Genomic DNA, 26632 nt, shown 5'->3' with positions numbered 1-26632 from the left:
GTTTTTTATTTGGATAACAAGCCCTGTCTTACCCATATTTAATGATTGTACAGGTGGTATATTGACTCCTCATCAAGTTCAATGTATTTATTTTTTTTATTTATTCTTTTGTTTCTATTTTAGATAACAAGCCATGTCCTAACCTCAGTTAATGATTGTAGTACAGGCGGTGATTCCGTCATTAATAAAAGAAAAAGATGGCAGATCAATCAAAAAAAGAAACGCACTAGGGATAGCGAGGACCTACAAAATAGAACATTCTCTTATTTATCAAGTATAATTTTTCTCAAAATTATATTGGGATTTTTTAATGTTAAATGTTAGTCTTATGTTATTATTTTTATAAAGTAATATATTTTACCTGTAGAATAATTGGTAAATTAGAGATTTCCTCTTCAATAATTATAAATTTTGGGCTTGGTTTCAAAATTATTAGGGAAGGTGGGTTAGAGAAATTCTTTTTAAATATTAAGATCTTGGATGCTTTTTTCTTGAACCTATATTTGGATTTTTTAATGTTAAATGTTAGTCTTGGATGCTTGGATATTTTTTCCATGTTAAATGTTAGTCTTATGTTATTCTTTTTATAAAGTAATATATTTTACCTGTTGACTAATTGGTAAATCAGATATTTCCTCTTCATTAATTATAAATTTAATATCTCTGGGCTTGATTTTAAAATTATTAGGGAAGGTGGGCTTGAGAAAATCTTTTTAAATATTAAGATCTTGGATGCTTGGATATTTTATCCAGTTTAACCTATATTAGATTTTTATTATTAAATGTTCGTCTTGGATGCTTGGATATTTTTTTCCAGATATTGTAGGGTAGAACCTATATTAGGATTTTTTAATGTTAAATGTTAGTCTTATGTTATAAATTTAATATCTCTGGGCTTGATTTCAAAATTATTAGGGAAGGTGGGCTTGAGATATTCTTTTTAATTATTAATATCTTGGATGCTTGGATATTTTATCCAGATATTGTAGGCTTGAACCTATATTGGGATTTTTTAATGTTAAAGGTTAGTCTTGGATGCTTGGATATTTTTTACAGATATTGTAGGCTTGAACCTATATTGGGATTTTTAATGTTAATGTTTAATGTTAGTCTTATTTAATATCTCTGGGCTTGGTTTCAAAATTATTAGGGAAGGTGGGTTAGAGAAATTCTTTTTAAATATTAAGATCTTGGATGCTTTTTTCTTGAACCTATATTGGGATTTTAATGTTAAATGTTAGTCTTGGATGCTTGGATATTTTTTCCATGTTAAATGTTAGTCATATGTAATTCTTTTTATAAAGTAATATATTTTACCTGTTGATTAATTGGTAAATCAGATATTTCCTCTTCATTAATTATAAATTTAATATCTCTGGGCTTGATTTCAAAATTATTAGGGAAGGTGGGCTGATAAAATCTTTTTAAATATTAAGATCTTGGATGCGATATTTTATCCAATTTAACCTATATTGGGATTTTTATTATTAAATGTTCGTCTTGGATGCTTGGATATTTTTCCCAGATATTGTAGGGTAGAACCTATATTAGGATTTTTTAATGTTAAATGTTAGTCTTATGTTATAAATTTAATATCTCTGGGCTTGATTTCAAAATTATTAGGGAAGGTGGGCTTGAGAAAATCTTTTTAAATATTAAGATCTTGGATGCTTGGATCATTACATTTATCATATTATTTTATAACTTTTAGAATATCATAATAGACTTGATTAGTCCCCAAAAATTTTATTTGATGATAGCCCTCCAACTTATTCGAAATATGCATCTAATATTGACCCTTCTACCGGTTTTACATTATTTTAATGTTTGTTTAATTTCAACAATAGTATATTTATATTTTTGCCTGATTTCTTTATTTGTCTAGGCTAACCCTAATCTCTCACATTGCTACCAAACATGATGAATCTTTTATTAAAGATAAGCAAAGAAAAAAATGGCGATTCAACAACCGCCTTACCCGTTCTAAAGTTACTGGTGGCCAAGATAATAAGGCACTGTGAACTCCTCTGGAGGTTTATTTTGTTTTTTATCTAATGTTTTATATCTATATGTTTATTTTATACACCCAGTTGCCTCCAAATGATATTTCTATCACCCCTACCACAATCCCTATGCCACCTCTGCCTAATTTTTAACAAATAAAAGCATTTAATTCCACTATCATTTACCTCATTAGGAGTTATTATAAATAATACTTTATCCGATTCCCTGAGGAACTTTCATGAATATTTAGAGAGATGTTCAAACGTTAATGTGTAGTGCGGCCAATATCATTAACATTATTAATGGGAAAATATGCGGTAGTTTTGTCATGGCCTTTATAACAATACTTACGACCGTTTTATGGTTGAGTTGACAATGTCGTTCATGATTCTATTTTAGAGGGGGATACCAAAACTGACACTTTGGCAGAAATATCATTTTGCGTTCTTCTTTTACCAGTAGCCCAGGGCCTCAGCTTTATCAGGACGCAATGGGTGTTGTACACTGCTTTGGTAATCCGTCATTATTTATTACTTTCACCTACAACCCTAAATGGGATGATATTATACATTAATTTTTTCTTCTGCAGACGACTGAAAGGATTTGCTCTTAATTTTACCAGACACACAGAGTAATAATTATTCCTCATCATTTTTTAAAAAAATTACCTAAATTTATATGGCAAGAAAAACAAATATCTTAAAAAATATATAAATAAATTGCATATAAGTTTCATTAGTATTGAATGGCATTTTTGTAATTTAAATAAATAGCATTTTATTGTACTTAACAAAAGATATAGATAGCCCTTATCAAGATAAAAGGAGTTAACCCACTAATTGGTAAATCCGAGATTTCCCCTTCATGTGTTGATAAATTATTTAGAAATTTAACTATCTCCGGGTTTCTTGAAAAATATTCCTCAAGATTAATATTTGCTTGCACCTGACTTGGGAATATCTTATACAAATTATTATGGGCCGGGCTAGGAAAAAATTTTCAAAATTATTATGGGTTGAGCTAGGCTTGAGAATTTTTTTTATAAATTATAAGGTCTTGAACGCGTGGAAATTTTTTACAAATATTATGAGCTTGGACCTGGCTTGAAATTTTTAAATGTTAAATGTTAGTCTTATGTAACCAGTAATATATTTTCAAAGAATTTTGGTATTGGGTACAAGCTCATTTAAATAGATTTTGACTCAAATAATAGTTTCCACTCTTATTCCTAATGAGTTGGACTCAATGACATTGCTTGGACTTGACCTAAATGGGGAGGGGGGGGGTTTACAATTATATAAATTGGATATGATTTTAAAATAAAAGGTAACATCTTTCTTAAAAAAACGAATAAAATTCTCATTCTCCGTCATTTTTGACGGGCTATCTACTAGTTATATTTAATAATGAAAGTATATATTAGTAGACTTTTAAAAAATAATTAACGGAATCACGAGGTCGAGTCCTATATAGTAACTCATAAATCACTGGTTATCGAGGAAGATGATAGACTTACGCCAAATGGCGTATTAGCAAGAAATAAAAGCTATATTTTTTCCGAATCAATAAAAAGTTACGAAATGGTCAAGAAAATGGATGTATAAATAATATCGTAAACGTATAGAATCGGCACGGTAATCATAATTAAATTTTAATAAAATTTTTCAATGAAGGACCACATTATTAAAATGATCTCTTTAAATATAAGATCCCTGAATGATAAACTAACTATACTTAGGCAAGTCATGAAAAACCAACATTGCGATATCCTCCTTTTACAGGACAACCACCTTAAAGTAACTGAGGTAAGGAACCTCTTAGATTACACCTTATATTGCAGCTCAAATGCTGAACACGTATGGGCTGGGGTGGCGATTATGATACATAATAAATTAATAAGATTCGTATGCTTCAACCCAATCTCCAGCCGAATATGCTGCCTTACCCTAAACTTAGGATACAAAAAAGTTCATTTGTTTAATATATACGCCAGAGTTGTACAAAAGATCTTCTTTGAAGATTTTTGAGCGAGATCTAGCTCAAAAATTTGAGCAAGATCTTTGAAGATCGTAAAATTTGAAGATCTTTTATTTTTTAAAAATTTTGTGTAACGATCGCTGCGATCAACGATCTTCAAAAATCTTCATGATATTTATTTTTTTACCCCTTTATTAAAAGCCCAGATGTTTTTCAATTTTCATCAAGGCAGGAGGAGAGGTATAAAACATAAAAGAAATATTATATTAATAAAATTGAAAAACATCTGGGCTTTTAATAAAGGGGTAAAAAAATAAATATCATGAAGATCTTTGAAGATCGTTGATCGCACAAAAATAAAAGATCTTCAAATTTTACGATCTTCAAAGATCTAGATCTTCGAAGATCTTTTATTTGAGCAAATGTACAACTCTGATATACCGCCTCACAATGGTAGTGTTTTCTATATGGAATTGGAGAATGTCTTAAAGGAACTATGCCATCGGGATGGCATCATTCTAGCAGGCGATTTCAATGCTTCGGTATGTAAATCTAAGAACTCTTCCTGCCTTGGAAACGCCATATTAATACAAAGTACGAACCCCAACGGTAAAAGATTAATAGAAATCTGTGAGTTTTTCAACATGAAAATTGGAAATACTTTCTTCAATCATCCAACTCATCACATCATGACTTACAAGAGTCCTTCCTTTGGCACTACCTCACAGATAGATTTCTATGTAATTTCCACTAACATCTTCAAGTGGGTGAGAGACATCAGAGTAATCAAAACTAAACCTTACACTTTTTACGGACCATTATCCACTGGGTTGTGAACTCAAAATTAACAACAGTATCTTCCCAAACCACACTAGACAGAACAGTCTCACCACTGTAAAATACATAGCTAGAAAAGACTTGGCACAACTAAATGACTTAGAGGTGAAAGAAGAGTTCGTCTCTAAATTAACATCATGGAGAAATACAGTAAATGGCATGATAAACCCAAATCTGACCTGGAAGGACATTAAGCTAATTTATTAGGTAGTATAACATCATGCTTAAGACCACGCACCAAGCGCAGAGAGTGGCTCACCCCTTCAACAATACAAATAATTAAGAATCTTACAACAAATATATCCCACCACCAATTCGCAAGACATCATAGGAGGTACATTACTCACCGCATAAGGGCTGACAAAAGACTGTTTATTGGTAACTTATCGAATTCTATCCAATTCAATTTTGATAATAATAATATTTATAAGGCCTTCCAATCTTCTAAATTACTCACCACCTTTAAAACCAATCCTTTACCAAGACTACAATTAAATAACAACAAGATTATAACTGACCATAAGGAACAATTAGACTTATGGATAGACCACTACATGAACCTCTACAGAACGAGATGGCCTAGACCTAGATGTGACTACCCCTTCCAATCACCCTGTCAGAATCTGAACAAGTCCGATATAGTCGGTGCCATCAAACGTCTAAAAATGCATAAAGCTACTGGAGCTGATGGGATCCTTGCAGAACTCTGGAAGATAGAGGTAGACCTAAGTGCCAGCTTACTACTTCCCCTCTTTAGGGAGATTTGGAATACGGGTAAGTTTCCTGACGAATGGATGACATCAATTATACTAAACTTCCCTAAAAATAAGTTCCCAAACTGCCTTAAGGATTACAGAGGTATTGCACTGATTCCAGTCACACTAAAAATGTTCACATACATCATATAGATCAGGATTAAACCAATCATTAACAGGTTCCTTTCTAACGCTATCACATCATACAGGAAGGGCAGAAATATTACGGAGTTGACTATGGCACTTAAGATCATTAAAGGCCAGAATGCATAAATCCCCCATCTTTGTCCTAATGATTGATTTAAGTCAAGCCTTTGACCATAATTCAGAATGGCCCTTGCTGGAAAACATTTCAATAGATAAACATCTGATAGCAAGATAATTTATGACAATCATAGCGTAGTTCCTCAACATCTAAATATGAAATCACAACCTTTTAAAGCAAATAGGGGCCTCAAACAAGGATGCATCCTTTTACCGATTATTTTTAATGTAATAATGAATGATATCCTAAATAAATCTTTTAAACAGGAATATGCACTCAACACATATTACAGTGATCAACAGCACCTCAATGATATGCATAACTCTTTAAACTTTCTATGTTATGCCGACGACGTATGTATTCTAGCCAACTCAGAATACAAATTAAGAAATATTTTATCATTATTTGTCAATAACTGTGATGGATATGGTTTAAGAGTTAACTACACAAAAACCAAGCTGATCACCTCAAATACCGATGCGAGTAACTTAAACCCCTTTAACTTTGAGGGTAATACGATAGAATTAGTGTCAGATTTTAAATACCTAGGAACCAGGATAACATCATTAGGCCTCACTTTTTTAGATACGAAATCGAGAACGAATAATGGTAGACTTCGCTATCATCAACTGTCGAAATTATGGTCATCCAACCAAATATCAACTAATTTAAAAATAAGACTCTTCAAGTCCCTAATTGTACCCATTTTTACCTACGGCCTGGAGACTTGGCGACTCAAAAAGTAACATAAACACAATTCAGACATTTATAAACAAATGCCTTAGAAGAATCACCAAAACGTATTACCCATACAACACATCAAATACAACGCTCTGGAATATATACGACATCCTACCAATCAATCGTCTCATACCCTTGAGGAGACTAGAATTACTAGGTCATAGCTTAAGACACTCGCATGAAAATATGATATTCTCGTCCTTGAAATGGTTCCCTGACGGTAGGAAGAAAACTCCTAAATACTATTGGTTGGCGAAATGTTTGAAAGATATGGACCTGATTAACCTCTCGTTTGCAGATTTCATGGCACTCAGCAAAATCAAGAAACACCTAAAAGAACATTTACAATACATGTTGAAATATGGCCTAAATTAATATTGAAACCGTTCTTTTCCTTTACTTTCTTGCAATAAATAGAATAAAGTATGTTTGATAATGATAATAACCTGAACAACAACAACATAACTTAACTTCCTTTATTAACCCACGACCTTTCTTTTCTGGAAACACGATATCGGCGACGATAACGATAACAATTACGAGACTATTAGTTGTATAATGGACAATGAGAAGGTACACTGGTTATAATAATAACGCAATAACTCGGACGAACCCAAATATCATTGGCACAGCACATACAAGATCTACAGGACATACGATATTTGGCACACCGAACAACAAACAAGGAAGAGACTCTTCATGCAAACTTAGCATAAACTCTCAATACTTGCCAAGATATAAGGGTTATTATTTTTTTTTCCTTAACATTATTCTGCCGGTAGCGTAACTAATACATCAGCATTATTGTACTTCTTCCTTCTTCACTTTGCTAACTGGCTACATAGTGGTACCGTCCACTATAATAAAATGGGTAGACATCATGTATGGGATCTATATACTAGTGAAAATACATGATGCACGCTTCAACTCCTGGTGGGTGATGAAATTGCACGGCAATTTCTGGCGTGGTAATAAATGAATGAATGAAATTGAATTACCTCAGAATTTATTGCCATCTTTTCAGTAATGTTATATATCATTTTTTAAAATTTTGGTCACTCCAAGTAATTACAGTTGTTTATTTTTGATATATAAAATAAAAATAAGATGGCAATGAATTAGGAAATATAGAATGATTGAGAAAATAATAAATATAAATAAATACATTTTAAATTATATTGTGTCTTATTTTATAAGTTACTTGGAAACATTAAAGTTCTCACCTTGTGATGATTTATTCTATACACACAACAATCCCTAGCAAGCTTCAAATCTACAAACAATTGCTCATTTTTTATATAAATTTTTTTATTGATTGAGAAAATAATAAATATAAAGTAATACATTTTAAATTATATTGTATATGTCTTATTTTAAAGGTTAATTGGAAACATTAAAGTTCTTACCTTGTGATGACTTATTCTATAAAATTGACACACAACAATCTCTAGCAAGCTTCAAATCTACAAACAATTGCTCATTTCTTATATAAATTTTTTTAATGATTGAGAAAATAATAAATATAAAGAAATACATTTTAAATTATATTGTATGTCTTATTTTAAAGGTTACTTGGAAACATTAAAATTCTTACCTTGCGATGACTTATTCTATAAAATTGACACACAACAATCCCTAGCAACCTTCAAATCTACAAACAATTGTTCATTTTTTATATAAATTTTTTTATTGATTGAGAAAATAATAAATATAAAGAAATACATTTAAATTATATAGTATGTCTTATTTTAAAGGTTACTTGGAAACATTAAAGTTCTTACCTTGTGATGACTTATTCTATAAAATTGACACACAACAATCCCTAACAAGCTTCAAATCTACAAACAATTGCTCATTTTTTATAAATTTTTTTATTGAATTTATGATGAGATTTATAAATTATATCTTTTGATATTTTTTTTTAACGAAGAGAGTTTAGAAAAATAAATTACCCTTAATGAGCTCCCATAATCTTCTTAATTAATTTACCTAAATTAATATAATTTTAAAAACTTATGAACCATTTGGAAAATATTTATATCAATTTCTAAAAGACTTCTTGAGATTTTCTTATATTTCTTCAGGGTTTCTAGAATTACTTTAAACTGATCAAATGATGTATTTTGGCAAAATTTTTGCCATTAAAATATTCATTATGAATTTTAGCATTTTATTAAAACTTATTTGGTGGAATTTTATTAAAAAAAATGATATTCATGTTATATGCTAAATTTTATAGTCATTTTTGAGTTGATGATTTAAAAAAAATATTAATTCAGATTTTTAAAAAATTTCCAAATTTATTTTTAGAATTTGGGAAAAATTCTACAAGCAATACAAATTAATTTAAAGTAAACATAATAATTGGTGTAATTATATGGTGTTGTAATGAAATGTATATAAAAATGGTATGATTAAAAAAGATATCTTTATTCTATATATTTATTTATAATATGCTTAAAATAGAATAAATAAAAAGAAATATGCATAAAAACTAGACAATACAATCAACTAAAATACTTTTACAAAAATTATGAACATTTGTAATTAATCTTCAAAATCAATAACATTAACAATGGGATCCAGAATTATTAATATATAAATTTTTTTATTTCCATCATATTTAAATAGCGAATACATTTGCCAGCAAAATGAAGCCTCATAGTTAGCATACACCATAATCAGGGTATTGAGAAATGTGGTAACACTTTGCATCATTACCCATTCAGCATTCTTATTTACCTTTTCTATTATTTACTGTTCACATCATCTACACATGTATTTTGACCTTAAGCATAATCTAATATATATTTTTTACAGCATCAGCAAGACCATATGTGATCTAATCAAACCATAGGGGTCTTGTTTTCCTGTAATCTCCATACTTATAGATCTAATTAATTTTTAAAAAAAATTAAATGTTACTATCTAAAAATCAATCATGCTTTAAAAAAAATAATGTTCTGAATTAATATAGGATATAATCATTAAAATTTAAGGTAAAGAAAGAAACAAAACCATATCCTATGAATATTAGTATAAAAAAATACAACTATGATTTATAAAATATTAACCTATATAATCAGGTAATTTTTTTTATGATTTTTAAATTACCAGTAAAAACAATTCCCATCTGGTTCAATTGTTTCCATCTGTTATGGAACAGTTAGCACCCTTCCAATATTTTGGGAGACTTTCTTTTTTACTGACACTAAATTTTAGAAGCATATTTTCACTAAATATTGGTAGTTGGATTATAAAAATGTTTAAATGTATGTTGAATGATTTTAATAAATGTGTCATCTATGGCTTTAAATATTTTAAAAAAGTAAATTAATCATGATTTTTAAGAATTACAATTTGTTATAAATGAGATTTATATTATATATTATCAATGTTATAAATGTCATATATATATTATCAATGTTATAAATGTCATAGATACAAATCAATCATATTAATATATTCATCAGGTGATTGCCAGTCAAATAAACTTAATTAGTATATTGGCGACGTTGTCGATGATTTATTATGAACAAAGAAGACAAAAATAAAGTAATTATGAATAAAGAAGAAAAAAATGATAACATTATGATCAAATTTGATAACTTCGACAATCAAAACAACTTTGCTGATTACATTGAATAAATTGATGATATGTTGGAGATAAGAGGTATATTAATAAATAATGAAACCAAAAAAAAATATTATTTGCGTATATGGGTATTAGTAATTTAGCTGAGATGAGGTCCTTTGTTTATCCAAAAATATTGAAAGATCTTAATTATGAAGAGATTATTGAAGTTGGTAAGAAAGTTTTTAAGCCTATTTCAACATTATTTAGCTCGAGAATTAAATTTATTCGGATAGAAAGAGGGGTTGGTGAATCAGTTGCGGAGTTTGCAGCTCGACTTAAAAAATTGGCTCAAGAGTGTAAATTTGAATCTGACCTAGATGGGAGATTGAGGGATCAGATGGTGGCTGGAATCAAAATGAGTGCATTGGAGAAAGATATTCGCACTAGATTTCCAGATGGAATAAATGACTTAGGAGAAAGGGTGAGTTTTCAACAGGTTTTAAATATGGCTTTGGCAATGGAAAGGGCTGAAGATGAAGTGACAAATATGATGGTAAAAAAGTCAATAAACCTAAGGAGCAGATAGAGAATAATCAAGAAAATTTTTCGAATCAAAAGTACTCATATAATAATAACAAAGAAAAGGGTAATTTTAGTTATTACAATAACAATAATAATAATTTTAAGTTTAGAGATAACAATAAATTTAACAATAATGATATGTATAAGTTTAATAAATGCTCAAAATGTGGAAGAACTCATCCCCCTTTTCAATGTTTTGCATCAAGGGTGAAATGTTATAATTGCCAAAAGGTAGGGCATTATGCTAAATATTGTAAGGGACAGAAGTTACATGCTATGCATATAGATGACAATGATTCATCAGATTCAATTAATAATATTTCCCAAATTGGTAGAAATAGTGCAAAGATATTTGTTTGGATAAATGGAGTACCTATAGAATTTGACTATGATACGGGGGCACAGGTATCGGTGATTGGGAAACAATATTGGGATGAAATTGGCCGACCCAAACTTGGACCAACCAAACCTTTATCAGTATATGGTAACCAACCGCTAGATGTGCTTGGTGAAACTATGGTGAGGGTTTGTCTTGGAAAGATAAGCAGATCACTACCGATTGTGATGACCCGTTCAAATGACATTCCATTATTTAAACTACCATGGATACTGGCATTTAATATGTTTATTCCACGACAAGTGACTATACGTAGTATCATAAATAAAGAGGTTATGACAACCAATAAACAAATTGCTGGCATGACAACAGAATTTATTAGTGTTTTTGATGACAAGCCTTGACGGGTGAATGATATAGAAGTTAGCATACATTTGAGTGAGGCAGCAAGGCCGAAATCATGGCCAGCTCGTAGAGTACCTTTTCCATTACGAAAACCAATTGAAATGGAACTCGATAGATTGGTTAAATCAGGAATATTGAAGGCGATTGATCCAACACAAAAACGATTGACATGGGCCACTCCAACGGTAAATGTACGAAAAACAAATGGAGAAATCAGGATTTGTGCGGATTTTAAGGTGACATTAAACCCATATATTTTGTACGATTATCATATTATACCAACGGTGGATGATCTTTTAACCAAATTAAAAGATGGATTGAAATTTACGGTAATAGATTTGAAAGATGCATATTTACAATTACCAATAAAAGAAAGTTCAAAAGAATACTTAACCATATCGACCCACATAGGTTATTTCCAATATCAATGTATGCCTTTCGGTCTTTCTAGTGCGCCGACCATATTTCAAAGATATATGGACAATTTATTACAAGACTGCCAAATGACCGGAGTATATCTTGACGATATTATCATAACGGGGAAAAATGATGTAGAACATTTGAATAACGTAAAAAAAGTACTTATGAAACTAAAACAGGTGGGTATGAAGGCAAAATGGGCCAAAATACGTTTTTTAAATGAATCAGTTTCTTTTTTGGGTTTCGTAATAGACAAATATGGAATACATCCAGCGAAAGAAAAAATAGATGCTATTCGAAGGATACCAACTCCTAATAATATACACCAATTACGATCTTTTTTAGGACTTGTGAATTATCACGAGAGATTTTTGCCACATCTACATGGAATTGCCGCTCCTCTGCATAAATTAACAAGCATTAAATCTTGCTGGGGTTGGTCGGACAAGGAACAAGAGGTATTTGATAAAATAAAACAGCTTTTGTCAACAAATAAAACGCTAATTCCATATTCGCCAAACTTGCCAATTATATTAAAATGTGACGCTTCCAACACTGGTTTTGGAGCTGTGTTATGTCATTTAGTGAAAAAAGATATTAGCAGACCAATCGCATTTGCCTCGCGAACACTTCTAGAGTCAGAGAAAAATTATGCACCAATAGAAAAAGAGGCACGAGCACTTTTGTTTGGTATGGAAAAATTTCATACATTCATTTTTGGTCGAAAATTTTTATTACGAACAGATCACAAACCTTTGGAAAAATTATTTGGTGATAAACGGGAACTACCAAAAATATCCAATAGTCGATTAACGCGCTGGGCTTGGAAAATGTCCGCATATGATTTTGATATTGAATATGTTCCTGGAAAAGATAATAAAGTAGCGGATACATTATCTAGACTGCCAATAGATGGCATAAAATCAAATAATGATCAAAAAAACGCGTTAAAAATTAGAGCTATAAATTTGCACGATATAAATATTAGTCAAGTTGAACTCCAAAAGGAAACAAGGAATGATAGCTTGTTTAAAAAAGTAGTTAAAAACATTGAGCATGGATGGGTGGATTTTGATGCGAAAAAAATACAGAGTTAGTTTGTTTTTATAATCGTAGAGAGGAATTGTCAGTAGATCATGATGTTATTGAATGAAATGGGAGGTTGGTAATTCACCATTTTGAGGAAATAAATTTTAACGATTATACACAGAGGGCATCCAGGAATAAATGCTATGAAATCGATTTTTAGAATGTATTGCTGGTGGCCGAATTGCGATAAAGATATTGAACAATATGTTCGTCAATGTATGCCTTGTCAAAGTAATCGGTCGAATATTATGGAGGTTCCTTTATATTCGTGGAACATATCTAATATACCATGGGAACGAATTCATTTGGATTTCGCGGGGCCTTTTGATTCGTATTCATGGTTAGTTGGAGTTGATGCACATACTAAATGGGCTGAGGTTGAGTTAATGAGAGAGATTACGTCCACGACAATGATCAGGGTTTTAAGGAAATGGTTCGCACGGTTTGGAACACCTAGACAAATCGTATCAGATAATGGACCTCAATTTATTTCTGGAGAATTTCAAAAATTTTCTTTCGAGAAAAATATTAAATTGATACATACAATACCGTACCATCCAAAAACGAACGGTTTAGCGGAAAGAACGATACTAACCCTCAAGAGTCGATATTTTGCAACTTGGAAAGACATCAGGGAGCCCGAGGAAGCCATGGGAGAAGTTTTGCTAGCATGTAGAATGGGTGAGCATCAATCAACTGGACGTTCACCGGCTAAGTTATTATTGGGGCGAAATTTAAAAACGGGATTGAATTGGTTACGTCCTAATGTTAGTTATGAAATGGAACGATCGAATATACGACAAAAAGTAGCGCATGATGAACATAGTCATATGAGAGAATTTGGGATTGCACAACCGGTATGGGTGCATAATGAAATAAATTCAGGTTGGAGAGAAGGAATTATAAAATCCAGAACTGGCAGATATTCTTATTTGGTAGAAAGCAAGGATAGAATGGTACGAAAGCATGCGGATCAACTTCGAAAAAGGGAGGTAGCTAAAGAAATGGAGAAGTCTGGGCCAAGGAAAGAAAATGGAGAAAATATGGAGTCAGAGAGAGAAGAGGAAAATATAAAAAATAAAGAGTCGGATATAGATGAGATTTTAGAAAATGTGGAAGATAACGGAAAACTAGAAACGCGGAAATCACAAAGAGCCAGGAAACCTACAAATCGGCTTATTGAGGAATTGTAAGATCATATGTGTGGGGATATGTTATAAATGAGATTTATATTATATATTATCAATGTTATAAATCTCATATATATATATATTATCAACGTTATAAATGTCATAGATACAAATCAATCATATTAATATATTCATCAGGTGATTGCCAGTCAAATAAACTTAATTAGTATACAATTAACTGTAAATAATTACAATTTTTTAACTTTGAGTCTGAGTGTACAAAGTCTACCTCTACTAGGTCACTTGAAGATCCTTAAAAAGGTGTAAAGAAGATTTTTTGTTATCTAATTAAAAACGTTTATAAATTTGTCTATATCAACAATATACCTTTGGTAAGAACTAAGAACTATTGCGAACATCATCAAAAAATATTGGGCAATTAACTTCGTTTATTTAACTTCGTAACTTTTTATCGATTCGGAAAATGCGTATAAATAAGAAAAATATAGCTTTTATTTCTTGTTAATACGCCATTTGGCATAAGTCATCATCTCCTGGTTATCGATGGGTGTAGTAATACAATAAAAGAATTTTAAAAAATTTAAATAAGCATCCCCACCCCCTACTCAAATTTTTAGAAGTAGTTGCTTCCTACCCCATTCGTTGTAAGAGCCACTTGTAAATGACACCTCTGTACGTCTCTGTAATAAATTAAGCTTCAACCATAAAGTTTGGTTTCACTGCACCCTAAGATAAGATATCTAGCTTGAAATAATTATTTGATTAAATAATGAACCCAGTTTTGGAATTGATTATAAATTTTTCTAATAAAAATTCTTATTAATTGTTAATATTCTTAGATTTATAAATCTTAAACTGAAGATAATTATAAATAATCCTAAAATTAAACAAGTCTAAAATATTATATAGATAATTTAAACTAAAGATTTTTAAAAGTATTCAATATTTTAAAATATTATTTGCTTCTTTTTGACGATGATTGACTAGATATCTAACGTTTTCGGTAATCATCAGGTATAATCAAATATTTTCCAAGCGCGTACATTTGAGATTGATCGCTTAATTTTAAAATTATGAGCGATTCCTTTGATCCTACAAATATTGATGAAAATATTAAATGTAGCTTAACTTCATTTTTTAGTGCAACACTAGATAATATATATTTTGAACCAAGCTATAAACAATTTAAAGCCCAATTTACTGGAAATTTATTAAAATACTTAAATCTGGATAATCAATATTATGAAAATTCAATACAAGTATCTAGGGAATCATTAATTGAAACTCTCAAAAACTTTCAACTATTCCGGAAGGATCCATATTCAATTCCATTATTTTTATTAACATTTTCTATTAAAGATGGAGAATATGATGCAAGAAATTTATTCCTAATTAGAAATATTAATCAATGTTTAAAATTAAACACAATTTCTTTTGAAAAATATGAAGATAGCATGATAAATTTGATTAATCAAATTCCACAACAGGAAAAAGGAGTATTTAAAAGCAATAAAATGAAAAAGTTATAATAATATTTCTATATTACAATCTAAATTCAATTTTTTAACAATTAATTTCTGTACTTATAATTTATTTTTAAAAATAACTCAATAGTTATTTCAGTATCATACTGTTCTCTCAGAGAATTATTTATTAATTGTTTAACAATATTTCATACTATTTATCAGCGATATGTAAATCCCTAGGCTTAAAAACAAAAAAAAATATCCCAAAGATTGGCTATGGAAAATAACCTTTCACTATAAGCCAAACTTGCAGGGGCTGACAAAATTTTACTAGCTAATTTTCTCAAAAAAGTAAATCAATTCCTGCTTCCAAAACTTCAAAATATTGTCATTATTTAATTTGTTATATGAGCGATGAATCTTTTAAGTTCACCCTAACAACTTTCATCAGTAGAAGTTGATGCTTCATCAGAATCATCTAAAAATTCTCTGAATGTTTCATTTAGAATATACGGTTTTTTATGAGTGTAGGATGAATTAGGAAAATTATTAATGATAGTTGGCATTGACTTATGCATATCATCTAATTTTATATCATTTAGCATTTTTACGGTTGTTTTATATTTATTTTACTTCTATTAAAAACTTAAGGCTTTTGAAATTTGGATCAATTAAGCCTACCTTAGTAGTGGCTCCATAATAAATTCTTTCAAGAAATCTTGTCCTGTTTTTTAAAGTTTCGATTATTATTGTATCACCTTCAGAAGGTTGACAAAATTTACTAATTTTGTTTCCATAGACAAACTTCATTTATTTTGAGACGTGAATCTGCGCTAGCATTCTTTAAATATTGAAAAAAATTTTTCCAATTCGCGTAATGTTGATATCAATGGCTAATCTATTTAATTCTTGCTTGCTAAAGAAGTACACCTGTATTTCAGAATATGATTTTAAGAAACTATGTATCTTGATATATACAGAGTTCCATCTCGTTATTACATCTTGTTTAAGAGTGTGGCTTAGTTTGCTATTAGCTGTAGATTGTTTGAAATATTGTACTATTTTTTTACACCATTTATATTTAAGGCTATTTAGGTAAACAATTGTCAAAAATATAAGACATAATATTATTTAATATATGGCATATACATGCTATCCTTTCGTCATCTTTGAATGCACTTATAAGATTTGCTCTGTTTCACAACTATACATTTATTTAAATAATTTTCTACTTTTGTGTATTCTTCTAAAATTGAATTGACTACACTTTTAATATTGACGCCTGTTTTTTTTCATCCATTTCCCTTGTGGCCAAAACAAATGTTTTCAATTCAAAATCCTTATTGATAATATGTCCTGTAATGGTTAAAAAACTTCGATTTATATAGTCATCCTTCCATAAATCGGTGGTTATGGACAAGTAATTATTACTGATCATGCTTTGAATTTCTTAATTGTTAAATATTAAAGCATTTATTAAAATTAATAAAAAGTTAAAACTTACAATGACTTTTGCAAATATGTTAAAATTTGTAATTTAATGCGAAGAATTACATTTTGTAGTAAAATAATATATATAATAATAACAAACTTGAAAGAAGATCAATACAATATAGGTAAATAAGCTTGAGAAATTTGATTTGAATATATAAATTCTAAAATTTAAGCAAGATTTAGCTAAAAGTCTCACGACAAACGACCTAAACATAAAAAGAAAGCAGAACTAGTGGCATGATACCGGATGTTGTTAAAAAATGCGGAAGAAATTATTAGAAAAATTGTAAACGAGCAGTAGGAAATAAATTTTGAAAAAAAGTAGCTACTAGTCTTCTTGGAAATTTAATTTTTGACAACTGGAAGTACAGAAAAATTTCTCATTTTTGTTATTCCATAAATATCAATAATTGACTTAGTTATAAATATACATTTAGTTTTCAATTTGATTTAGTTTATAATTAGTAAAATATAGGACTTTGCCGATATTTAAGATTGAATCTGCACCGATATTTAGCTTTTAAAAAATATCGAATCGTGCCGATATTTTTAAGATTCGATCCAATATTCTTATTATTTTCGGTTTATGTGATTATAGGCAGACCAGGGATGGTTGGAACACTTTTCGTTCAAACCGGAATAATTTCAATAATATTTTACCAATCTGAATAAATAAAACATCTTTTCCTAAAAGTATAGGAAAATTATCTGAAATTTTTTTTTGGCCCAACCATGCCAAACTCTGCTCTGTGTGCGATATGTGATATGATAGTTTAAAATAGAGGTCTAAATATAACATTAATTTTTGATATATTTATAATACTAGAGGTTTTAAATAATACTAATTTATTGATAATCATAATATTCAATAATTAGGTAAAATGGTATTTAGAGATTTTAAGAAATTTTAGGAATTTATACTCAATATTTAATAGGACCAACTATGACCTAGCCCACTAACTTTATAAATCATTTAGGATCATATTAATATTTGTTTTATTATTCTGAAAAATTGTCAGTTTATAAATAGGGTTTAAACTTTTCTAAAATTTATTCATTAAGATTTTTCAAAAACAAATATTTCTCTGTAAAAATTAAAATATTAAATATTTTTCAATCATGTATGACGTAATATAGGCTTAAATTTTCAGTTTTATAAATTATAAATTATAATTGAAGTTGACTAACATCTATACTACTCAACGTGCCCAAATTTCCCCGATATATTATACTTTTATTTTATACATAATTTAATAATAATAAATTATTTAAAGGAACCAAAATTCAATTTAAAAAAACAGATATATTTTAAAAGCTAAAGTTGCTAAAAATTTAATTTTGTTATATTTGCAACAAGAAAAGGAATTAAATATAAATATAACGAGTCACATTCAAGTAGTTTTGTTAGGCTTGATTTAGCCGATTTTTAAAATAGGCTAGCCTTAGATTTTAACCAAAAGTAAATTACACAAGCTTTGAGATTTTGCCTAGAGATGACAGAAAGGTTTGGACATTTATTAATATAATTATGGGGCTTATTTAATAATATTCTGGCATCTTGATTTTGCCATTTAACAACAACACTACGTTCAGCTATAAACATTACCCATATTTCAAATGAGATGATTGACTTTTGAAGAAGAAAAAACAAAATTCAATTAATCGTTCGTGAAAGTTGACTGGTTACTAGAAAATAAAATTTTTATTATGACATTGGTTCAAAGATAGATGGTAAATAAAAATCAATATAAATATTGGATTATTGGATCAGTTTTTAATAATATCGGATAGAATCGGTGAAAAATTTATGGATCGGCACAGCTCTAAAAAATTATTTAATAGAGAAAAGGGGTTAAATAAAAGTCGATTATCAGCTAAAATCTCGTTTTTAATATAGCTAGAACATGCATGATACCCGGCCCTTTAAAAATATTTTGCACAAGTTGTCCTGCTCAGTCCAATAATCTTTTTATCCTGCTTGATCCGCCAACCGGGCCCAGCTCTAATTTATACACAAATTCTATTTAATATCCCCTACCCATAAACTTTACAATTTACTTTTTTAAAAAAAATAAATTAATATTTTGTTTGTTAATGATATCCTTGTTATTTTTATGCTATCAAGTCAATTCCGCCATATTTAAAAAATAGACAAATGAACGCAATTTAAATTCCCTATTTTTTTAGACAGTTTAAATTTTACAAGAAACAAAAAAAATCAATCCCTACGAAGAGCATTAAGTTTGTTTGAGAAATTTACCTCACACAGTACGCACATAGGTTTATTTAATAGTAGATAGAAAGCTATAATAGTTTTTTAATAAAAAGAGAAAGACTATCGATTAGCTGGTAAGATTGCATTTTTGGGAATGGCAACCTGAGAATTTTAATATTTCATAATGCCATCTGTTTCATTAACAATAATTTCTATTTTTTTAAAAAAAAATATTTCAAAAAAGCAAAATAAAATTGCATTCATTATGTTGAAATTTTTTTTAAAGCTTTTGGAAATATTATTTTTATCAAGTCAAGGGTATTAGGTTCCATTTTTCTACTAAATCCTTTTTAGTTTTTATTTCGCCTGGTATCAATTTATAACGCGACACTTTGTAATGCAAAAAATTTAAGTTAGATATTTATCTTAGAGATCTACAAAATTAGGCCCGGGCTGTAGTCGGCCAGAATGGGCTTCGGGCCGGGGCGAGCCTATTTTTAAAAAAAATCGGGTTCAAGCTGGGTCGGGCCTTGAAAATTTTTTTTAAATATATCTAAATTTATCAATTATATGTTTAATTTTTTATGTAAAAAAAAATATTTTATTTTATTTATTTGAGTAATTATAAAAATGAATTTCAATATTTAAATAAATCCAGGCCGAGCTGGCAAAACTTTTTAAATAAAATTCGGGTTCGGATCGGGTTAGGCCCGATGCAGATCACTAATTTATCTATCTTTTTGCAACAAATATAAATATGTTGTAAATGTTAACGTCAATGTGTTATTTTTTCAACTTTAATTCATTTTTTGGGCACTTTGAAAAAAATGTTAAAATTTGATTTTAGCGGAAATGTATTCTATCATGTTTTGAATACCTAACCTATGAATTTCAGACAATTTTGCTATAAAGATTTGAACCTAATATAACTAATATTCATTTTTCCATAGATTTTTTATATTAATTGCAATTCATAAGATAGGTATTCTAAACATGTTGGAATATATTTCATCAGATTAAAAAACGCGCCTAAAAAATGATTCGAAGTGGAAAAAATAACACATTGTCTGAAAAAACACATTGACGCTAACATGAGATCTGCAAAACCCACAAAATATTTCGGGCCAGGCCAAGCTTGAAAAATTAGGCTCAATGTAGATCACTAATATAATTAATTTTTTTCACAGAATATTTTTACATTTGCGTATAAAAATTTTAGGCTCAGCCCGCGAGCTTAACAGGGCAAAAAGATTATAGGGCTGAGCAGGACAACTTTTGCAAAATATTTTCACGGGCCGAGTATCATTTATGTTCTAGCTATATTTAAAACGAGATTTTAGCTCGTTGGCATATTATTTGAGATAATGGAGATTTAAGGTTCAAAATAATTAACTTTTTTTAAACCCCTTTTCTCTATTAAATAATTATTTAGTAACTAAAAAATCTAAATAAATATTGTTTTTTTACACCCGAATTTAGCCTTCAAAATTATAAGGCATCTGAATTTGAAAAATTATTTTTAAATTGATATTTTAATTTTAACCTTACATATTTTAATATTTTTATCATATGAGTAGATAGGGAGGAAGATCATTTTCAGGCTTTGTAGATTGACAAAACATAGTTTGATATGAAATTAATATGAAACATCTATAAACTTAAAGTACTTAGTTATACCTACGAATTATTTGATATTCGATTTGATTCGATTCGTATTTTACGAATACGAATATCACAATTATTCGAATCGAATTCGAATAAGGAAAATATATTATTAGTCGAATAATTTTTTATCTATTATTCGATCTAATTATTCGATTAAAATAATTTATATTAATAAATATTGAAAAATAATCATACGTTATTAGTAGGAATTATTTGCAATTATTCCTATTTAATAAAATTTCCTAGTGAAATAATGAAGAAACATTTTATATTTCTAAAATTGTTGTTAGCGGTTAATACAAAATTAACTTCCGAAAATTGTTTTATGATGGACGAAGAAAGTATTTATTTTTATATGCAATTTATAACACATATACAATTATAATAAACTAGTAGCCATCCCGTCAAGAATGACGGGCGAACCAGATATTTTTCCGTCGTTTGATGATGGAAAAATCATAAATTTTACTTTTTGCAAAAACTTTTTGTTTAAAAAATTTGTTGTTGGTATATTTGTCTTCTACTTGATATGAATATTATATTGATTTTACTACATTTATATATATATATGCTTCTATATTATCTTACTAATAAAATTTGTTTGTCTTTAATCCATAGTTAAATTTTTACAAAATAAATTTAATATATATCTTTTTTAATTTATGGTTAAATAAAATATTCCAATTGAATTGAATATACGACGAATCGAATCGAATAATCATTTTATTATTTGTACGAATACGAATAATGAATTATTCGATTTAAACGAATACTAATAATATAATGCAATTATTCGATTCGATTCGTATTTTTGTAGGTATATACTTATTTCGGGAAACATCCTTTTGTGTAATTTTCAATATTTTTAAATGTATACTTCATATTAATAAAAAGATAGATAGGAAAATAAAATAGAGTTCTCCAGTGTGAGTCAACCATGTCTTTTTGGCCGAGGACTCAACCGAAATATTTTATAAAAAATGTTTCCAAGTAGCTGGGCAAAAACATTTATTATGATATTATAAATAAATTTATATTTCATAGATCATAATAGGCCTTGCAAACCTGCCAAAATTTTGAAATATTTTGACTCGGACTTGAAAATTATTTTATAAAATTAGAAAAAATAACAGAAAATGATGCTCTCTCGTAAAATAATAATTATAATTTGTTCGTCATTAGGACAAAGCGATCTGTGATTCTTTTAAACCTCATTTAACTTCATAAAAATGCATTTAAAATATTTTTTTTAATTAAAAATTCGTGCCGGTGTAATGTAGCAAAAGTATTTATTTTAGAAAGTAATCCAATGATTTATTTTTTTCCGAAACCTACTTCTTGGACGACGTTAGGATATTGTTAAAAGGGTGGCCATATATGGGATTGGGTTAAATTTATAATAAAACTAGGGCCGTGCCGATATTCAATATTAGATCGGAACCGATATTTAACGTTTTTAACAACTATCGGATCGGGCCAATACTTTTTAGAAGAACCGAGTCGATCCAATATTTTCATCATTTTTGGTTATATTATGATTGTATATGTAATTATATGATCAATCCCTTTTGCTTTATACATAATTTCGTAATAATAAATTCATAAAAGGAACCACAAAATTCAATTTATTTGCGTTTTTAAAAAAATCCAATTTTTTTAAAAGATAGAGCAACTAAAAATTTAATTTTTTTGTTATATCTGCAACAAAAAAATTGTTTTTAAATGGCCAACTCAAGATTTTAGTTAAAAGTGAATTATCCAAGCAACTCTAGTTGGCAAAATTTGGATATCAATTGTCAAAATTTCGAGGCTTATAGCCCTTTTTATCGGTTAACAACACTACATTCAGCCATAAATATTGCCCATATTTTAAATGAGATAAAACTTTTTGAGAATAAAAAAACAAATTCGGATATGGTTTGAGATAATATTGGATCGGATCAGTAAAAAATTTGTAGATTGGCACAGCCCTAAATAAAACATGGTTTAATCAAATTTGGTCATTGTTTAATAAATTACTATATATTTTTCGACGACGAGCATAACAACTTACCTGAATTTTACATAAATCTGTGACAAAAATGTCAACTGATTACGTATTGAGTCACCTGATCTGTTAATTGATGTATTTTTTTTTTCTTTTTTACAATATGTTTTTTTTTGAGAAAACTTTACTTAAATTGCCGAAACTTTAAAAGAAACTATACTAGATTACTTTGTTTAGCAAAGTTAAATATTGCTGCAACTTTACACCAAGCCAGGCTCGAGCCTAAAATAAGATTTTCTAGCTGGGTTCTGACTGAAAAATAAAATTGAATTTGCAGTCGCGTTGCAAATTGACTAGTTATCAAATGACCAAATAATAAAATGGCACGTTACAAAACGTCTAGTTTAGAAGTGAAACCAAACCGTTTAAAGAACATACAACATTTATTTATGAAAGTATGAGTTTACGCAGCGCATAAAAAATAATAAACTTAAATTTTGCAAGATAGCTGGGGAAAATTTAACGATAGATTGGATAGTGTCTTTAAATGGGTCATTTTATTCCAAGAACAATTCATCAATGACCCTTTATTTCCTATATAAAATGAAGGTATTGCAAGATAGCCGGAGCTACAATAATTGGTGGGACTCTTCTAGGCGTCACCGGTGGTCTTATAGCGCCATTTTTAGCAGCCAGCTCAGGAATAATCTTAGGATCTGCTGGGGCTACCTTGCTGGGTACGACTGCAGGCGTCTCCATTATAGGTTCCCTCTTTGGTCTTACCGGGGCAACCCTGACTGGTTACAAAATGAAACAGCGGGCTGGCGCACTAGAGGAATTTCGCTTCGAACGTATAGGTACATTCTCATTGAAGGCAACCTGAAAATGTCCTACCTATAATATTTTATGACACTAATTATGAATTTGGGTAAATTATTTTATAATGTCGTTTTCTATTTTTGGAGATCTTGCATCATATCTTTTTAACGATCCTGCAAGTCTCATTTTTGTTGTTGATCAAGTCGGGTCCCCCAGATTTGGTTTCGAAAAATTAGGTCTTGAAAGTTATCTTAATAAAATAGATATTTTTTTGACAACTTTTAAATGTGTTAGATAAATTATGAAGTGACGTAAAATAAAAATCTTTAAAATTTAAAAAAATTTAACATAATAAACAAAAAACAATAGATCTGTACCTTTCTGATATTTTAAACATTAGGCGTGAGTTCACCTGGTCTCTATTTTTAAAAACATCCCTCGGGGCTCGATCGTGAGGGCTCTAATTTACATTACTTTTAGATTTATTAATTTTTATCTTAAAATTTATTAGGTACCAATTCTAACCGAAAGCGGTCTACCCTAGCTATAACAGTAGCTGTTTCTGGCTGGGTTTCCAAAGACTGTGACTTTGCTACACCATGGCGTGACTTACGAATCACCCGAGAGGCCTACACATTGCGCTGGGACGGTCGGCATCTTCAAAGGTTCGGCCATGGCATGGATTACCTCGTAAGTTGGGCTGCTAGCACGGTAGTTCAAGAAATTTTGCAAGAAACAGTTCTCGCTGCCCTAATGGCTAGCGTTTCTTGGCCCCTGACTTTGGTGAGCCTGGCTGGAGTTATAGATAACCCGTGGGGAGTTTGCTTTACCCGGGCCCGAGAGGCCGGTTTAGAACTAGCTAATGTCTTGATAACTGGCGTGGCCGGACGACGACCAGTTACTTTAATCGGATTTAGTCTAGGTGCTCGCGTCATATACCATGCCCTGGAGTTCTTGTGTCAACTATTATCTCCCCCAAAAGGGACTAAATCAACAGCAATGGCTCGGGGCGGTAGCGCTAAAAGTGTAGGGGGTCGATGTATCGATTCCCAACTCAAACCCTGCTCTTCCGAGGGATCCCTCCTTCAAATCTTTTCCCCAAAGAGGCATCTTGTTCCCGATGCAAAAAAATACACCGATCATATTTATCTTCTAGAACCTAGATCAGACAAAAATAATCTTACTCCTAATAAGTCATCAGACAACCTAAACCTGAATGATAGCTATAGCAATAACTTAGCGACCGCGGACACTGATCTTTGTCTCAAAGGGAAAGATCCTCGTGGAGTGATAGCAGATGTTATACTAATGGGGGCCCCTATTCCCTCTCACGATGACTCCACCTATGGGGCCTGGATGGACGTCGTTGGGGGAACCGTCACTAATTGTTATTGCACTAAGGATTGGATCCTTAGTTTCCTTTACAGAACAAGCTCAGCCCAGATTAGCATAGCTGGTCTGGAACCTCTTACATTAACGCTGGAAGGCCAGCAGCACCCGCGTTTAATAAATGTTAATCTAACATCCGTCGTGACCGGGCACAATGATTACGTTGGAAAAATGCCTGATATTTTAAAAACCCTCGGTTACCACGCTATAAGTTATCAAGATTAATATTTTGTAGGAAAAAACGAATCATGCTAACTATCATATTATTTTTGCCATTTTTTATTTTATATTACTATTTATTTCTCTCATATAATACTGACTAGGTTATTTATAACATTTTTTTATAGAAAATTTTTTTTTATCACATTTTTATAATCTAACATTTCCCAAAAGATTTTTAAAAAATAGTTTGTTATGGTACATTATAAAAACTTTTTTTTGAAAATATGTTTGATGACATTATTATTTCCTTTCAAAAATATTGATTATAAATTACGTAACACAAAAACTATGTTCTTACGTAAAATGATTTATTAGTTACTACTACTATTTTGTTAGACAAAATTATTTATATTAAAATTTGATTTTTAACTTTGTGAATGACGGGTATTTTTTTTCTAAGATTTAAAATTTTTATGAAATGATCCCTTTTTTGCTCTTTAATATGCAACATAATCCAAATAGTGCCAAGTCTTTTTGAAAATCAATCATCATTAACTCAAAGTCAAAACGATTAGATCTGAATCAATATGTATATCAATTTTTTTCCTTTTTTTCTTATTATAAGCGATTAATTAAATGCAAACATAAGTAATATATATAATTTAATTAATTTATTATTATAAATTTTCTGATTTATTATTAAATTATACAAATATTTATTATCTAAATATTATAACATTGATATTTATTTTTAGTTATAAATCTAAAATATATATATTTTCGCGTGGACCTCGGGTTCAGAACCAAATATTTCAAAAAAAAATGCTTTTATATATTTATTATTTATGTATTTAATAAAGAAAAACTTATATATTTCATCTTTTGTCGATGATCCAATACAGGGTGTGGCTCAAAATCTCTTTTTCTAAAATTGATAAGAATTATTTATATTATATTATTTTTAAAAAAAATTATACAAAATGTAATGCTAATTATCAGATAATAAAAAAATCTCCCTCTGATAAATATTCTTCTTTATTTTGAAGAACCATTTATTTCAATATTGATTTTTGTTAATAAATATTTTATATCAATAACGTTTATTATTCTTTCTTAGGTATAATAAATATAATAATTCTGTTTAAAACGGTTAATTCAACCCATATTTTTTACTCAAATTTATACCTTAACATATTGATCATCATAAGCAGGGACCTGATAAGGTAGGGTTAGGTAAAATTACTCATAAATATCTTTTAATCAGAGCCTACTAATTACATTTTAAAAAGAATCAT

At 29.5% G+C, this 26632-nt stretch overlaps 1 protein-coding gene across 1 annotated transcript; it reads left to right on the top strand.

Annotated features, from left to right (window-relative positions):
* Positions 1 to 15223: 15223 nt before the first annotated feature.
* LOC135923697 (transmembrane and coiled-coil domain-containing protein 4-like) lies at positions 15224 to 25882 on the top strand. Its single transcript, XM_065458595.1, has 3 exons — positions 15224 to 15662; positions 23577 to 23824; positions 24298 to 25882. Exons 1-3 carry the CDS (start codon positions 15595 to 15597, stop codon positions 25398 to 25400), a joined length of 1419 nt encoding a protein of 472 aa, XP_065314667.1. The 5' UTR covers positions 15224 to 15594; the 3' UTR covers positions 25401 to 25882.
* Positions 25883 to 26632: the final 750 nt, after the last annotated feature.

This window comes from Gordionus sp. m RMFG-2023, chromosome 2 (assembly GCF_954871325.1).
Source record: "Gordionus sp. m RMFG-2023 chromosome 2, tfGorSpeb1-WG-v2, whole genome shotgun sequence".
NCBI classification, from domain to species: Eukaryota; Metazoa; Nematomorpha; class Gordioida; order Chordodea; family Parachordodidae; genus Gordionus; species Gordionus sp. m RMFG-2023.
The sequence above is the reverse complement of the archived record's forward strand: the minus strand, read 5'-3'. Positions and strand labels throughout refer to the sequence as shown.

Excerpts from the sequence above, each read along its gene's own strand:
- LOC135923697 (XM_065458595.1), top strand. The coding sequence starts at position 15,595 with ATGATAAATTTGATTAATCAAATTCCACAACAGGAAAAAGGAGTATTT. Across the intron at positions 15,663-23,576 it reads AAAAGCAATAAAATGAAAAA|GTATTGCAAGATAGCCGGAG; the intron begins GTTATAATAATA and ends TATAAAATGAAG. Across the intron at positions 23,825-24,297 it reads ATTTCGCTTCGAACGTATAG|GTACCAATTCTAACCGAAAG; the intron begins GTACATTCTCAT and ends AAAATTTATTAG.